This window comes from Rhamphochromis longiceps, linkage group LG15 (assembly GCF_057381845.1).
Source record: "Rhamphochromis longiceps isolate RC_006_pf linkage group LG15, R_longiceps_female_GT1.1, whole genome shotgun sequence".
Taxonomy (NCBI): domain Eukaryota; kingdom Metazoa; phylum Chordata; class Actinopteri; order Cichliformes; family Cichlidae; genus Rhamphochromis; species Rhamphochromis longiceps.
Genome location: NC_140571.1, coordinates 28,795,923 through 28,812,225, shown reverse-complemented (window position 1 = coordinate 28,812,225; position 16,303 = coordinate 28,795,923). Strand labels below are relative to the sequence as shown.

Below are 16,303 nucleotides of genomic sequence, written 5' to 3'. Positions count from 1 at the left end.
GCTGTGAGTGAACCTGGACCAGCACACTCAGAATCAGGCTGGAAGAGAAGAGACCTCTAAAGACCTGCTGAGGACAGACCAGGGTGAGAGGAACCTGCATCCCAGTGCTTTAACCTGTGACCATAGCTAAGGGGAACATACACAGTCTTCATGGTTCTGACATGCTATCATGTGATCATACATGTGACCCCAGGTTTAAATGCTGCACAGAAACACATGTGATGACGGTGACAGTCGTCATACCATCAGCTGTGAGGACAGCTGATGACGTGACAGTTTATCAGACTTTGCTCGCTATGTGCTCAGAGGTTTTCTGCTGCAGCTCACTTCCTATTCTCTGCTTGCACACAGGAAGCTAAAGTCGCCTTAAAAAGCTGTTGTTGTTGTTGTGAGCTGATGATCGTCAGGCAGCTGATGATGACAAGCATGAGACTGTGAAGTTGGGCTGGGATCAGATTATCAGTTCTTCGGTTTGGACTGAGGAGCTGTCACATTCTTACCTGTGCAGGTGATCGGTGTGTCAGCGCATTCGGGTGATACTAAACATTATTAAAACAGGAGCGCTGTGTGTGCATGTGTCCCTCTTTTGAACTTTATCTGATAGAAACAAGCTCAGATCTGAAGACGCGCGCTTCGTGAGTGCGGAAGTGAGCGCAGTCAGTACCAGCTGTGCGTCGCGCTGTGTGCGGCGGTTCTGGTGTACTGTCGGTGATTTTCTAGATGGGTTGCTCCCTCTCAGCGGAGGCTCCGGACCGGCGGCCGGAGCAGGAGGAGGAAGAGGATGCGTTGCCGGTGAGTCTGAGCGCGGAGAGCCGGGAGGCGATCAGGAGCAGTTGGAGGGAGATCCAGGAGGACATCAGCAGGGTGGGCGTCATCATGTTCGTCAGGTGAGTTCACGCGCGCTCCGCCGTCCTCTGTACAGTCACGCAGGTAGACGTTATGAAGAAGTGTTACGTCAGAGCAGGTATCCTTAACTACCGGTCATAAAGCCGTGTTGAGTTTGTTTAAGGGCGAGGGTCTCTCAGCTCGCAGATCTGATGTCCCACCAGCCCACAGGCACGGCTGTGACGTCAATTCTGCGTAAATCGACGTTCAGTCAGAAAACAGTGGCGATTATCGTTTAGATGATCAGATTATTGTAAAAACTGCGGGCAAGGTTTGATTGACAGCTCATCACCAAACAGCGGGCATGCGCAGGTCTGAAAGACTTTCTGGTTCTGATGCAGGTGAGTGCCTCAGAGTCAGAGGTCATGTGTCAAAAGTCACGGGAGATCATGTTCTGCTTTCTGGAGTCTGAGAAAACTGTGCAGACGAACCCTGACAGGAAGTGGGCTGGAGCTGGTTTGGTTGCTGTGCCTGAGTTCGCAGAGGGTGGAGGTCCTCCTCTCCTCTGCAAGATGGAGCAGGGCCAGGCAGAGCCACAGTGTTTGGGCTCAGGAGTGCTGTTTACCTGCAGACTGATGTTACTGATGTTCATGCAAAGCAGGTGCAGCGAGCCGCTCTGCAGTCTCAGCCGCTCTCTGTGGTTTGTGTACAGCTGTCTGTTTTCGCCTTGTGTTTGTGTGTGCAAGTTCACCCCAGCCCTCAGCACAGCACAGAGGACCGTGGGTAATGAGGACGTGACCTTTCTGCAGCTGCAGGTTCACTGACTGCCCTTTGTTAGCTTATCAGACATCAGAGCAGCGCTCACACCAACCATTTAACTCCACCCCCACCCTCTTCCAGGCTGTTTGAGACTCACCCGGAGTGCAAAGACGCCTTCTTCACCTTCAGAGACCTGAATGATGTGAACACCCTGAGGGCGAGCAAAGAGCTGAAAGCCCACGGCCTCAGGTTACACACACATACACACACACACGCACACACTTTAAGTGAGAGCTGAGCAGTGTAACTGTGAGTGGGGGGACCAAGCAGAAACAGGGACAAATGTGCTAACAGCTGATCAGCTGATTTCACAAATGACATAAAACATTAGTCAAATGAGGCGTTAAACATAAATACCACCTCTGTTGGACTTATAAATAAAGTTCTTTTGAAGCCAGGAAGGATGTGAGGGTGGTGCTAATCTAATGTCATACACAATAACAAGAAGCAGATGTTGTTATCAGTCATAATGACTTGCGTCCATTTTTATCTCTGAAACTGAAACACTTTGTTAAACTGTGTGGGAGAGGAAATATAAAACTGTACTCTCACCCCTTGCTGTAACATTTTGTATGAGGGCTGCAATGAGGGCTCAAGATATATTTATTATTGCCTCTGATCAGAATTATTGCAACCATACAGAAGCATGAAATTAACCTTTCATTTCATTAAAACACAGCCCAGAGGGCCGGTTAGCTGACAGCTAGCAGCAAAAGCTGCCTGTGACTCCTGCAGGGTCTCTGGTTTTAGCAGAGCCTCCTGCTGACTGGTTTTCTCCTCTGCTCTCCCTGCAGGATCATGTACATCATCGAGAAGACGGTCGCCAGGATCGACCAGGACGACCGTCTGGACCAGCTGATCCTGGATCTGGGCAGGAAGCATTACCAGTACAAAGCCCTGCCAAAATACTATGATGTCAGTGTGAAGCTGAACACAGTGGTGGGGATTTGTTTCCACTCAGCTGTGACATTAGTTCAGTCCACACTGGTCATCCTCAGCCGAGCCTGCTCACACACGTCTGGCAATTCTTCTCAATTTTCTGAGCTTTAGGCAGATTGAAAGCTATAGGAGGGTTGTAGAAGAGCTGGAGGAGGATTGTAGGAGGGTTTTAGAAGAGCTGGAGGAGGGTTGTAGGACAGCTGTAGGTGGACTGTAGGACGGCTGTACTAGGATTAGGGATGGGTATCGTTTAGGTTTTATCCGATACCGGTGCCAAACCGGTACTTTTGAAATGGTACTGGTGCTTAAACGGTGCTTGAACCGGTGCTTAAAGAATGGAGAACACAAACTTTGTCCAAAAACCTCTTATGTTTTTATTTTTAGCAGTCTCTTTTTTTCTGCAAAATGATAACCAAGTTAGCCTTTTCTGTTGATACAACATACCTCCTTTGGTTGGAACCGGTGCTTAAACAATGGAAAACACAAACTTTGTCCTAAAACCTCTCAAGTTTAGCTGTTCTTTTTTGTAAAAAGATAACAATGTTAGCCTTTTCTGCAGCTATAGGGCATACAGTGGCTTGCAAAAGTATTCGGCCCCTTTGAACCTTTCCACATTTTGTCACATTACAGCCACAAACATGAATAAATTTTATTGGAATTCCACGTGAAAGACCGATACAAAGTGGTGTACACGTGAGAAGTGGAATGAAAAATCATACATGATTCCAAACATTTTTTACAAATAAATAACTGAAAAGTGGGGTGTGCGTAATTATTCAGCCCCCTGAATCAATACTTTGTAGAACCACCTTTTGCTGCAATTACAGCTGCCAGTCTTTTAGGGTATGTCTCTACCAGCTTTGCACATCTAGAGACTGAAATCCTTGCCCATTCTTCTTTGCAAAACAGCTCCAGCTCAGTCAGATTAGATGGACAGTGTTTGTGAACGGCAGTTTTCAGATCTTGCCACAGATTCTCAATTGGATTTAGATCTGGACTTTGACTGGGCCATTCTAACACATGGATATGTTTTGTTTTAAACCATTCCATTGTTGCCCTGGCTTTATGTTTAGGGTTGTTGTCCTGCTGGAAGGTGAACCTCCGCCCCAGTCTCAAGTCTTTTGCAGACTCCTAGGTTTTCTTCCAAAATTGCCCTGTATTTCGCTCCATCCATCTTCCCATCAACTCTGACCAGCTTCCCTGTCCCTGCTGAAGAGAAGCACCCCCAGAGCATGATGCTGCCACCACCATATTTGACAGTGTGGATGGTGTGTTCAGAGTGATGTGCAGTGTTAGTTTTCTTCCACACATAGCGTTTTGCATTTTGGCCAAAAAGTTCCATTTTGGTCTCATCTGACCAGAGCACCTTCTTCCACATGTTTGCTGTGTCCCCCACATGGCTTGTGGCAAACTGCAAACGGGACTTCTTATGGTTTTTTGTTAACAATGGCTTTCTTCTTGCCACTCTTCCATAAAGGCCAACTTTGTGCAGTGCAATAATAGTTTTCCTATGGACAGATTCCCCCACCTGAGCTGTAGATCTCTGCAGCTCGTCCAGAGTCACCATGGGCCTTGGCTTCTCAATAACTTTATCCTTGACCTGTCTGGTGTGTTCTTTGGACTTCATGGTGTTGTTGCTCCCTCTTAGACAACCTCTGAGGCTGTCACAGAGCAGCTGTATTTGTACTGACATTAGATTACACACAGGTGCACTCTATTTAGTCATTAGCACTCATCAGGCAATGTCTATGGGCAACTGACTGCACTCAGACCAAAGGGGGCTGAATAATTACGCACACCCCACTTTTCAGTTATTTATTTGTAAAAAATGTTTGGAATCATGTATGATTTTCGTTCCACTTCTCACGTGTACACCACTTTGTATCGGTCTTTCACATGGAATTCCAATAAAATTGATTTATGTTTTTGGCTGTAATGTGACAAAATGTGGAAAAGTTCAAGGTTGCCGAATACTTTTGCAAGCCATATGGTATCACTCTATCAAACAAGAAGACAGCCGCATGCAACTACGACGGTGTTTGCTAGTTCACATTACATGCATTAATTTAATAACGTGGTTAGTCTATTCAACGTAAATTACACGCAAACAACATTAAGCCACTCACCCAGAGAAGAACGGCTGCTGTGCCATCATCATCTGTCATCATTTCTGCTACACTGGCAGGGCTAGGGGCCAGGATTCTCCTCTTCGGGTTCTTGGGGGATGTTGCTAACTCCGGGTCCGATAACAGGCACCAAACCCGCAGTAGATGTGCTCGGTGTGAGGTCTTGCAGCAAGCTATCAAATACGGTGCATTTCTCGGCTTTTAAAAAAATGCTATGCGTTGCCAGGTGTTTCATCAGATTCGAGGCATTACATCCTTTGCACAGTATCACCTTAAAGCACTTGTTGCAGGCTGCTGAGTTTGCATCTTTTGCTGTGAAGTACAGCAAGACTTTTGACTGCTTCGCCTTGGACATTATTAATCTGTAGCTCTGCTCTAAAAGAACGTACGTACCTGGGCCCGCCTACTATCCTTGGAAAGCTAAAATGATTGGCTAGAATCCAAAGTGTATGACATCTCAAGAAAAAAAAAAGCACTGAAATGCGCTGCTTTTCAGTCTGGTTACTACTGTTTATGTCAGAACCGGTGCCATAATGGCACCAGATACCGGTAGCCATCCCTAACTAGGACTGTAGGAGGGTTGTAGAAGAGCTGTAGTAGGGTTGTAGGACTGTTGTATTGGAGATTATGTATCGGAATTTAAGGAGCAGGACCACGCCTCCAAACACGCTCCTTCCGTATAGGTTTCCCCAGTTCTGCAAGCTGATCATTCTCGTTTACGTGCAAACAGGGTCCATTCTTGGCGGTTTCCTTTAAACACAGCTTTCTCACAGGAGTAACATAATTTTACTCACCCTTCCATTCGCTACAATTGTCCTCTTGTCTGTCAGCGCATTAGATGAACAACTACTCAAGCTCTTCGTCCATCGCTTTTCCTCCGGCAATCCAAGAAACACACCGAACGCCACGGCTCAAGACCGAATGCTGATGATCCTCTAGCAGTTTTCTCGCCACCCGACATATGGACTGCCACGTCGATCCATCCAGTCTTCATATCTCGGCTAAATTCAGTTATGAGGTAACGCCAGTTCTATATTCCTCCGTAGCAAATTCAGTACAGAGTTGCCAGGTTCCCAGCCTCTTCCCTCCTTCACAAAATTCTGCACGTAACCTCAGCACCGAGTTGCCAGGTTCCTTTATCCTCATTCGCAAAAGCAGCAGCAAGCAGCAGAGTTGCCAGTACTCCACCCCTCCGTAGTGAATGCAGCATGCTTTGGCACCGAGTTGCCAGGTTCCCAGCCCCTCATCCCTGCTTCGCAAAATTCTGCAGCAAACCTTGGCACCGGGTTGCTAGGCTCTTAGTCACTCATCCCTCCTTCGCAAATTCTGCTGTTAACCTCAGCACCGAGTTGCCAGGTTTCCAGCCTCTCATCCCTCCTTGGCTAAACTCTGCAGCATACGTTCACTCATCCTTCCTCTGCTAAACTCTGCAGCAAGTGTCGGCACCGAGTTGTCAGGTTTCCAGCCACTCATCTCTCCTTCGCAAAATTCTGTAGCAAACCTTGGCACTGGGTTGCCAGGCTCCTTTATCCCTCATTCGCAAAAGAAACAGCAAGCTTTTCTGCCATCGGGTTGCCAGTTCTCAGTGTAGACAAAATTAATTAATTAATGAATTTAATTAAACGGCCCCGGGTTGCCAGGTTTTCCTTCATCACCATTAGCAATGCAGCATCTAGCTTTCCAACTAATAAACTGCCAGTTTCTCTGCATCCATCATGGCAAAAAGCAGCATTAATCCTTCTAGCCCCGATACCAAGTTCTCAATTCTCATTTGCAAAATAGCCAGTTTCTTTGCATGGGGGAAAAAAAGGCACTGAGTTGCCAGGTTTGTCCTTTAACCCTTATTTACAAAAGCAGCCGCAAGCCTTCTACCAACGCCTTGCTGGTTTCCTTTGCCGGTCCTTCCCTCATATCCAATCGCACCAGCAAACTTTTCTATGAATGAGTCACCAGTTTCCCTTTCCCGTATCCCATATTGGCAAAATGCAGCAGCATGCTTTTGGCACCGGGATGCCAGGTTCTCTTCCTCTATCACTCCTATGCAAATACAGTAGCAAGCTTTGGCACCGAGATGCCAGCCTCTCTCCCTCTCTCCCTCCTATCCTAATACAGTAGCAAGCTTTGGCACCGGGATGTCAGCTTCTCTTCCTCTATCCCTCCTATGCAAACACATTAGCAAGCTTTGGCACCGGTATGCCAGCTTCTTATCCTCTATCCCTCCTATGCAAATACAGTAGCAAGATAAAGAAGAACCAGGCGCCGAGTTGCCTGGTTCTTCTTTATCCCTCACTCGCATACTCAGGAGCAAACTTTCTAATACAGAGTTGCCAGTTTCACTGCATTAATCCTTCTACCACTGGGACGCCAGCTTCTCCACATCTAGCCCTTATATGCTAAGCAGCAGATGTTCCTTTCAGCACCAAAACGCCAGGTTCGCTGTCTCTATTCCTCATTTGCAAATGCAGAAAACGTTCTTTGCACCGAGATGCCAGGTTCTGTTCCCTAAGTAGCTTACCTTTCCGTTACTGGATTGGCAGCTTCCGCCATCAATCACTCGCAAAAAACCCAAAACATTCCTTTCACCAGGATGCCAGTTTCTCTCTTTACATCCAGTCTTCCACAAGATGTAGCAGCAAACTGTTCCGGCACAGAGAACCATCTGTCATCTTTTCTGCCTTTGCAAAGCACTGATGAACCTTCGTGGCACTGGGATGCCAGATTCTTTCCTCTATCGCCCCTTTTAAGACATCCAAACTGTGCCATGCGCATAATTCTTCATGACATCCCTTTACTTCTCACGTGCTTTCGCAAGCATTATCTAGCATCCACCCTCGACACAATCATTCAAGACTATGTCTAAACAGCTCATCATCTCCCACGAAGTTCAGTGGACTCGCCCTCTGCTCTCTGACAATTTTGGGAGTTATTATTATAGAAGACGACTTTCCTCTAATCAGTCATTCAATTCATCAACCCTTCCCAAGCTGCCGCTTTCACTTCTGTTCATTTCAGAAATAAGCACAGTAGTTATCACTACCTTATCTGACGTAATTAACCAGCTAAGCACCCCCTCTCCATCTTCTGCTTGTCCGAGCTGATCCACTCCACTCCATGGAATCTTTGACTACCTTATCGAGAGCTGTTCAGCTTTGCTAGCCTGCTACCAGTTATTTTCCTCTTCTTTGGGTGGTGAGGCCACTCGGCGTTCGCTCTCCCTACACTTGCCTCTGTCCTGTTCTCCTTCTCTCACCCAAACCGGTCACGGCAGTTGGCTGCCCCTCCCTGAGCCTAGATCTGCCAGAGGTTTCTTCCTGTTAAAAGGAAGTTTTTCCTTCCCACCATCGCCAAAGCGCTTGCTCAGAGGGGGTCATATAATTGTTGGGTTTTTCCTCCAGACATCATTGTAGGGTCTCGAGGCATCTGTCACCATGGTTCGGTGGCATATAAATAAGTTGAATTGAAAATCTAATTATTCTCGCTGAGGTCGTCGACCCTCGTAATGCACAGTTGTTACCATTTTCAGGGGATGCCTTCTTTGGGGATCTGCCAGGCCCAGGAGCCATCGCCAGTCCCCTTTGAGACCTTCCACAAACTGCAGCTCAATTCATGTCAAAGCATTCACTTTTACCTACTAAAACGCTGTCAAACCTAAAATGAGGACGTAGGCCCAGCTAGTGAATTGGAGATTATGTATCGGAATTTCCGGAGTAGGACCACGCCTCCAAACATGCTCCTTCCAGCTGTCATCTATATAGGTTCCCCCAGTTCTGCAAGCTGATCATTCTCGTTTACGTGCCCCACCCTCCCTCCCTCCTTGTTCTCCATTCTTTAACTTCTTCACTTCTATTTAGTACATGGGGATCTGCCAGGCCCGGGAACCATCGCCCGTCCCCTTTGAGGCCTTCCCCAACTGCAGCTCAATTCATGTCAAAGCATGACATGAATTGAGCTAGTGAATGATGGTAGTAGAATAGCTGTATAATAGCTCATCACTCATCCAACTGACTTCTTCAGTCTCAGCTGACTCCAGGTTTCCCCAATCTTATAAACAGTACATTGCATGATGACTGAAACCAGCCCACTGAAGGAACAATGGGCCTGGAGGTCAGTTCCTTAATCTTAATTATGCAAATTCTCATGAGAATTGATCAACAACCACTGACCAAAACCCACTGATCAAAGCCCACTGATCAATGGCCATGAGTACCATTCACAGAGAGTTGGGGAATGGCTGCAATCACTGCATTGTAAGATGGCGAAAGATGTACCCTTAGGCACCCTCCTCGATTCAGAGATGGTTTTTCCCTTTTCACGTAAATGGCCTCCTTGACACCGCACTCAACCAGCGTTCCTCCTTGTCCAAGATGTGTACCTCCTCATCATTGAAAAAGTGTCCACTGGCCTGTAGGTGTAAATAGACTGCAGAGTCCTGGCCTGACGAGGTAGCTCTTCTGTGTTGTGCCATCCGCTTCACCAGAGGTTGTTTGGTTTTCCCGATGTATAAATCCTGGCAATCCTCCTGGCACTTAATAGTGTACACCATGTTACTCTGTCTGTGTTGGGGGACCCAATCCTTGGGGTGGACCAATTTATGGCACAGCGTGTTTTGGGTTTTAAAAGCCACAGAGATCCGGTGTTTAGAAAAAATGCATCTCAACTGCTCCGATACTCCTGACACATACGGGATTACTGCGGGTTTTCGCTTAGGCAGCGGTTGTCCTTCTCTCCTGGATCGGCTGGAGCTTTCGTTTGGCGCCTTCCCAGCTTTGACAAAAGTCCAGCTGGGATAACCACATTTACTCAGGACCTTCTTGATGTGCTTTTCTTCAGCTTCCCTGGCTGCTGTGTCTGTGGTGATGGTGTTCGCTCTGTGTTGTTCGCTCAGTGTTGTAAAGATTAAGGAACTGACCTCCCAGGCCATTGTTCCTTCAGTGGGCTGGTTTCATTTATTATGCAATGTACTGTTTATAAGATTGGGGAAACCTGCAATCAGCGGAGACACTTGGATGAGTGACGAAATGTTTCTTCCACAAAATGCTACATCCAGATGAATAGAATCAACTTTTGGAGGGTTGTAGGACAGTTGTAGGAGGACTGTAGGACTTCTCTAAGATGGCTCTAGGAGAGTTGTAAGAAGGTTGTAGGAGGGCTCGGGTGGAGAAAGGCCTTTTTTTTCTGGTTTATTTTGTCACGCTCTGTGGAAGCACCAAACTGCTCTACTCTTAACTCCACCCACCCAGAGCTGCATGTGTGTGCTCATCAAAAAAAAAACTTTCTCTGTCTGTCCAGCTCATGGGGGAAGAGTTCATCCACGCAATCCATCCGGTCCTGCAGGAGCGCTGGACTTCAGACCTGGAGGAGGCCTGGAAGGTAAACAGAGGTGACTTTTACAGATTCTTCAGAGCAAGCAGAGAAAAGTTAACCTCATCATACAGATGATGATTAAACATGCAATTTATTGCTTCAAGAACCTGAACATATAAACAACCAGAGGAGAAACAGATGTGATCTCTGCTGAAGCCTGAAGCTGACGGTGGCCTAAAAAAAACTGCAAATCAGAATGAAGAGCCTGTTTTCTTTTCATTGGCCAACTTCTGAAAGCCTGTAGAGGGGCTGTCTGTATCTGTCATGAAAGAAGAGAAAGACATTTTAAATAGGGCAGGCTTTACATTCAGTCCACAGTGTTCTCAGTCAGGCTCTGGACTTGTTCTGTCCAGTTCCTTTTCAGTCGATTCACTTGGTACAACACATAATTATGGGATATCATGCCCTCGCGTGTCCTGGCTGAAGAAACCTTTATTCACGCCTTTAAGGCAGATGAAGTGTGATGACACGCGCATGGCCCCCGCCTGCACATGTAGCCGCTGTCATCACAGTCATCCCTCAGTTCTTACGCTCTTCACCTCGCTGAGAACACCTCTGCTGAGTTGGGCTAGCTAGCTGCTGCTAGTTAGCTCCGTTGTCTGCCGACTTGAACTTAGCTTAACTGCCCCTGTTGATGTTAGCCTCCACCGCGCAGTTGGTGTGTAGGCTGCCCGCAGAGCGCTAATTTCAAGTTTTTCCTGTGCAGCGTTTCGCTTTGCGTTTTGGAATGGACTCCAAACCGAAGTGAGCAAAGCAGAAATCTTCTGTCCGCCCCTGTCCTCAGGGATGCGCTTTCTCTTTGCACGACAGCGACCAGCACGATGCCTGCCGTGTCTGCCTGGGGATTGTCCATGCTAGGAGAGCGTTGACGGAGCCCGAAGCCTGTGCATTTTGCCGCCAGCTCCAGCGCTCGACCCAGGAAAGACGGGTGACGTTTGTGGAAAAAGTGCTGGGACGCTCGGCTGTCGCACGGCATGACCATCTCCTTTCCGAGTCTGGAGCCCCGGCTTCGTCCGAGTCCGAAGACGAGGATTTTCCGGTCGACGTCCCCGCAATTAGCTGGGCTGACCACATGGAATATGTTGACGGGTTAGCCGATGACGAGCCGGAACCATGCAGGAGCGCTGACGGGCTTCAGCCTGGGTTGAAGCCCACCAGTGCTCCCCAGGAAGACGATGACGTGCTGGACATCGGCCTGGACATCCATGGATTGTCGGAGGATGAGCAGGAGAGCTTATTGTCGGCCCAATGTGCCGCCACTGCTGCGCTGGTTGGCCACGATGACACCTCTCTTTTCTCCCTGTTTCGCCGTGCTGCTGAGAAGCTGCAGCTGGACTGGCCCTCTCCTCCGCCAGCTCAGAAGCCGTTGCGGTTCGCGGGGTTTTCCTCCCAACGGAGCCCGCAACGGCCAAAAACTGCCTTCCCATGTTCCCAGACTTTCTCTGCGAGCTAACAGCATCATGGGACAAACCTCTGTCTACCCACGTCACTGTGCCCGGCTATGGACAGTACATGGAATTGGACGGCGCCGAGGGGGCTGGCTTAGCTAACCCACCCCCTATGGAGCCGTCTCTGGCTGCTTATCTGGCCCCATCCCATAACGATGGTGTCGGCGGCCCTGCAACTCTGCCGTACAAGCACTGCAGATTCTCTGCTTCGCAGCTGGAGAAGATTTATCGGGCTCAGGCTGGCACTGCTCGCGCCATGAGCTCCGTCACCATGCTCCAGACAATGTGCCTGGCAGAGCTCGGATCGCTGGTTCCTGATGACAGCCCGCTGGCACCTCTTCTTAACGAGGTCAGAGTCACAACAGATTACATCCTCCGTGCGTCTCGCTGTGCAGCGCTCTCCCTGAGCAGAGGGATGGCTTCGGCAGTAGTGTCACAGAGGCACCTGTGGCTGACCCTCTCTGACGTCCCAGATAGGGACAGAGCTGTATATCCGGACGCACCAGTGTCTGCGGCTGGGTTATTTGGACATTCACTTGAAGCCATTCAGGCTAGATTCAATCTGAGGAAGAAGCAGACGGAAGCTCTGCGCAACATCATCCCCAGACGTCAGCCCAAGCCCGCAGCTAGCTCTCACAGGCCCGCCGCTCCTCTGCTGACTGGCAAGAGTCACTGCTGAAGTGGGTGTGCTGCCAGCGAGAGCACATCCTCCAGCCCGAGCTCCACGCCAGTCGGCCTGGAGCAAAGGCCCACCCTCGGGCCCCCAATGGGACCCGACGCCCAGGAGGAAGAAGCCTCAGCCCTCCTAGCTGTGGTTTCGAGTGGAGAAGGGGTCCAGCAGCAGGGAGACGCTGCTTTTACCCCTCTGTTGCCGCCCAAGAGGTGCCGCTTAAGTTTTGTTCAGGTTGTCAGCCCCAGAAGGCGCTGCACTTTCCTAACACTGTCTCCCAAGCACAAAACCCCTGCACACAAAATGCCTCAGGTAACTCCCTGTTCAGGTGTGTTAAATGTTCAGGTGACCACATCGAGTGTTCCCGCTGTTTTTCATTGTTGTGCCCCAGAAAAGGTGCCTCCAACAAAATGTATGAATGTACATGTTTCCATGTTACAATCAATAAAGAGTGTTGTTTATTCTCAAACAATCACAAATGCTCAGCCTGCAGGCAGAATGAGCCAGGTCATGCAGGTGATGCAGTCCCCTGCAGACACACTGGGGGGCGACAACGCCCCGCCGACGGTGCTGCAGGTCAGCCGGCTGGCTGCTCACTTCCGTCAGTGGCGCGCTTGCGCCCCCTCTCTACAACCGTGGGTTCTGCGAACCGTTGCCATGGGTTACCGGTTGCAGTTCCGGGTCAAGCCACCTCGTTTCCAAAGAGTCGTAAACACGACTGTCAACACCGAGGCGGCCATGATACTCAGAGAGGAAATAAAGGCGCTATTGCAGAAAAGAGCGATACGAGTGGTCCCCGCTTCGGAGACAGACAAAGGTTGGTACAGCCGTTATTTTGTTGTTCCGAAAAAAAGGGGGAGGGCTTCATCTGTGCCCACAGCTGTTAGGAGGGAATGTCTGCTTCTTACCCTCCGAACTCGTACATGGCAGTAGCAGTGGACTTTCACAGGGCTGCGCATTTATCTGGTTATTAGAATTGACGGTCACTTTTCTAATACAAAAACTGTAGCTTCTCCCACTGAAGGACTTCAAATCGGCTCCAGCTCTTCTCTCAGCCCGCGGTACTTCTCTCTGTTTGACATCACCGTTAGGTGGAATTGCCACACTCATCACAGTGGTGATGAATGTGGCAATTCCAGGAAACAGTTGCACTCTTATGTGTCTCTCTGCAACGTCCTCCCCCCACTCCTCCCCCTGTCTGCTCTCAGACCACCGAAAAACAAAGAAACAGCAAGAAATGAATTAAGCAGAAAAAATTAACAAAGCAAAGTTTAATCTTTAATCTGTTGTTACCTGTTGTCCACCTGGCCCTTAATTACTAGCATTTAAACGTTATGAAAAAGGGAAATACATTTCATCATTTACTCTGGAGAAATAGTTTACTGCTTTATAAGAAAGCTCTCCGTGAAGCTAGAACATCTTGCTATTCATCACTGATTGAAGAAAATAAGAACAACCCTAGATTTTTCTTAGGCACTGTAGCCAGGCTGACAAACAGTCAGAGCACTGTTGAGCCAACCATTCCTTCTCACAAGCCAACCAGTCGCTGCAGATGGTCGCCCCTCCCCGAACCTGGTTCTGCTGTTGGTTTGTTCCTGTTAAAAGGAAGTTTTTCCTTTTCACTGTCACCAAAATGCTTGCTCACAGGGGGTCATATGACTGTAAGGTCTAACTTAAAATATAAAGCACCTTGAGGTGACTGCTGTTGTGATTTGGCGCTGTATAATTAAAATTAAATTAGTCTTTTCTTTGCCACAGGACCTTAGCCCTGATGTTCTATGTTTTAGCTCTACTTTTTGGCTTGTTGTGCTGAACTGTCTCCGGGTCACCTTTGTGCTGCCTGCAAAGATGGATAGAGCAGTGATAACATCACCATGCTGGCAACAAAGACAGCCTGGCTGTGACGAGCTTCCTCTGATCTGACCTCTGCTTTCTGAGAAAATGAAAGAAACTCGTGGAAATAAAGAAACAGAAAATTAACTGTTAATATTCCAGAGAGTTTTGCATAAATGAAGATGTCAGTTTGTTGGAATGACTTCAGCTGATGATTGGACTGTAAATATCAGCAGCAGGTTTAACGCTGTCCTCTCAAACCTGCTGTAAAAGGACCTGGGGTCCGTTCTTCGTACCTCGCTAAGTAAGTTAGCTGGATTTGATTGTTGACGATTTCGCGTGATCTTGGATCGTTCGGTTCTCCGAAGCTCATCCGGGACTTGCTGTCATAGCAACAGATCCGTAAGCGTAAACCTGCTTGGGAGCAGGCTTACTTTATGTATACAAGATTAGATCGCGGCCACTCAGGTATGTCCGCTTCATTTATACGAAAGCAACAGCGATATTTTACCACTGTTTGTCCATAAATAAATATTATCAATGTAACTAAAGATAATGCAGTACTTGATCCTTTTATTGATTTCATACAGATACATACAGGTCATTTCCTAAAAAAAGGGAAATGTACTATTATTCATTCCATTCCATGTATTTGATTATTTCAGATGCAATTCATATTTTAGAGTAGTAATGGTAAATTACGTCGTGTAATCAAGATGAGAGACCACGGCTATAAAAGCGAAGGTGGATTTGGGAAGTCTGTCGCAGCCATGTCCTGTCCGTATACGCGAGCCACCCATTGCGGAAGGTGCAAGATTGATAAGGAGAGTTTTCAGAACTCAGCGTATATTGCGGGATAGACAGGATCCTTTAGCTCAGCGCCACAGTGTGCTCATAGAGAGATATCGATTTTCCCGTGAGGGTATTATTTACTTAACCAACTTGTTGACGAGGGGGTGCAGGACCACCACCTGTCTTTTTTTGCTCTGCCCTTTTCTTGGTTGCTGTTATAAACAAACGAACAGATTATGTCAGGGTCTCTTTTCAAGAGACTAAAAGCAATATAAGTGATAAATATTACCATTCTGTAGAATATTCTTATATTTCACTTTTACTTGTTCACATGTTCTAGTGGGTCCTGTTGTGGCTCTAATGTGATAGAGGATATAATGTAATATAATATAATATAATATGATATAATGTGATATAATATGATAAATTTACCCTACTGCCTACTGGTGTTGGCCAGAGGGGCCGATGGCGCGATATGGCAGCCTGGCTTCTGTCAGTCTGCCGCAGGGCAGCTGTGGCTACAACCGTAGCTTGCCTCCACCAGTGTGTGTGAATGTGAGAGTGAATGAATAGTGGCATTGTAAAGCGCTTTGGGTGCCTTGAAAAGCGCTATATGAATCCAATCCATTATTATTATTATTATTATTATTATTAAATTACTTACGAGTTTAATTTGTCAGCAACTTTCTGCCAGCCCTCTCTCCTTGCTTTTGCAGCCTTTGCAGTGTTCCCTTGCATTTTAATTAAACTCTGAAACTCCTGAAATCCCTCAATCAAGAGTTCTTGCTCTGCTGCCGAAAAATACTGAGTGCGCTCCTTCGACATTTTCGCCGACCAATCAAAGGGTTGCCGATCAATGTTTCTACTATCGATGCGTAGCCCCTGTTAAGCCACCCAATGATCTCACATTACTTCATCCAGCTATACTAATCGTCAACAACAGGTGTGTTCGGAGAACCGGAATAGCGAGCTCAAAGTTGGCGCGATGATTTGATCTTGGATGTGTCATTTGATCTTGGATGTAGTAAGCGAGGTACGAAGAACGGACCCCAGGCTCATGTTTGAATGTTTATCTGCAGTCCTGTTTACCTCATTTACCTGCACAGTTCAGCTTGCTTGGGCCTGCAGACTCATGCTGCCCCCTGCTGGTCATCGACCAAACCCTGCCGTCTGTGTTGACCCTTTTTTACGACTCTTCTCTTTCCTGCAGACTCTGTTCCTGTACATCACTCGCACCATGAAGAAAGGCTACCAGCAGGCCCAGAGGAGCCACAGCAGCAGCTGAGAGCAGCTCGTCCCATCACGTGGCTTCAGCAGCTCAGGACGGAGTCTTTAAATGACAAGATGTGTAGTGAAAATGTTGTTTTCAGCTCTCATGTGTAACTGTATGAATGTTTAACAGCGCTGAGCTGTGGGCTTTTATTTTGAAAGTGAATAAACATCATGTGACGAGGAGATCTTTTATGCCCCTGTTTGTACACGATCTG

General features: G+C 47.7%; 1 protein-coding gene across 4 annotated transcripts; it reads left to right on the top strand.

Annotated features, from left to right (window-relative positions):
* The first annotated feature begins 314 nt into the window (after positions 1–314).
* LOC146652878 (neuroglobin-like) lies at positions 315–16,290 on the top strand. 4 transcript variants are annotated; one of them, XM_085383163.1, is made up of 5 exons: positions 315–887; positions 1,726–1,833; positions 2,439–2,583; positions 9,999–10,089; positions 16,027–16,290. In XM_085383163.1, the coding sequence occupies exons 1-5, from the start codon at positions 721–723 to the stop codon at positions 16,197–16,199; spliced, it is 684 nt and encodes a 227-aa protein (XP_085239289.1). In that variant the 5' UTR covers positions 315–720; the 3' UTR covers positions 16,200–16,290. The 4 variants fall into 4 exon arrangements, with proteins under 4 accessions (XP_085239289.1, XP_085239290.1, XP_085239291.1 ...); XM_085383164.1 differs by having other exon boundaries at positions 316–887; positions 2,439–2,559; XM_085383165.1 differs by having other exon boundaries at positions 317–887; positions 9,999–10,079; positions 16,027–16,246.
* The last annotated feature ends 13 nt before the right edge of the window (positions 16,291–16,303 follow it).

Excerpts from the sequence above, each read along its gene's own strand:
- LOC146652878 (XM_085383163.1), top strand. The coding sequence starts at position 721 with ATGGGTTGCTCCCTCTCAGCGGAGGCTCCGGACCGGCGGCCGGAGCAG. Across the intron at positions 888-1,725 it reads GGCGTCATCATGTTCGTCAG|GCTGTTTGAGACTCACCCGG; the intron begins GTGAGTTCACGC and ends ACCCTCTTCCAG. Across the intron at positions 1,834-2,438 it reads CTGAAAGCCCACGGCCTCAG|GATCATGTACATCATCGAGA; the intron begins GTTACACACACA and ends CTCTCCCTGCAG.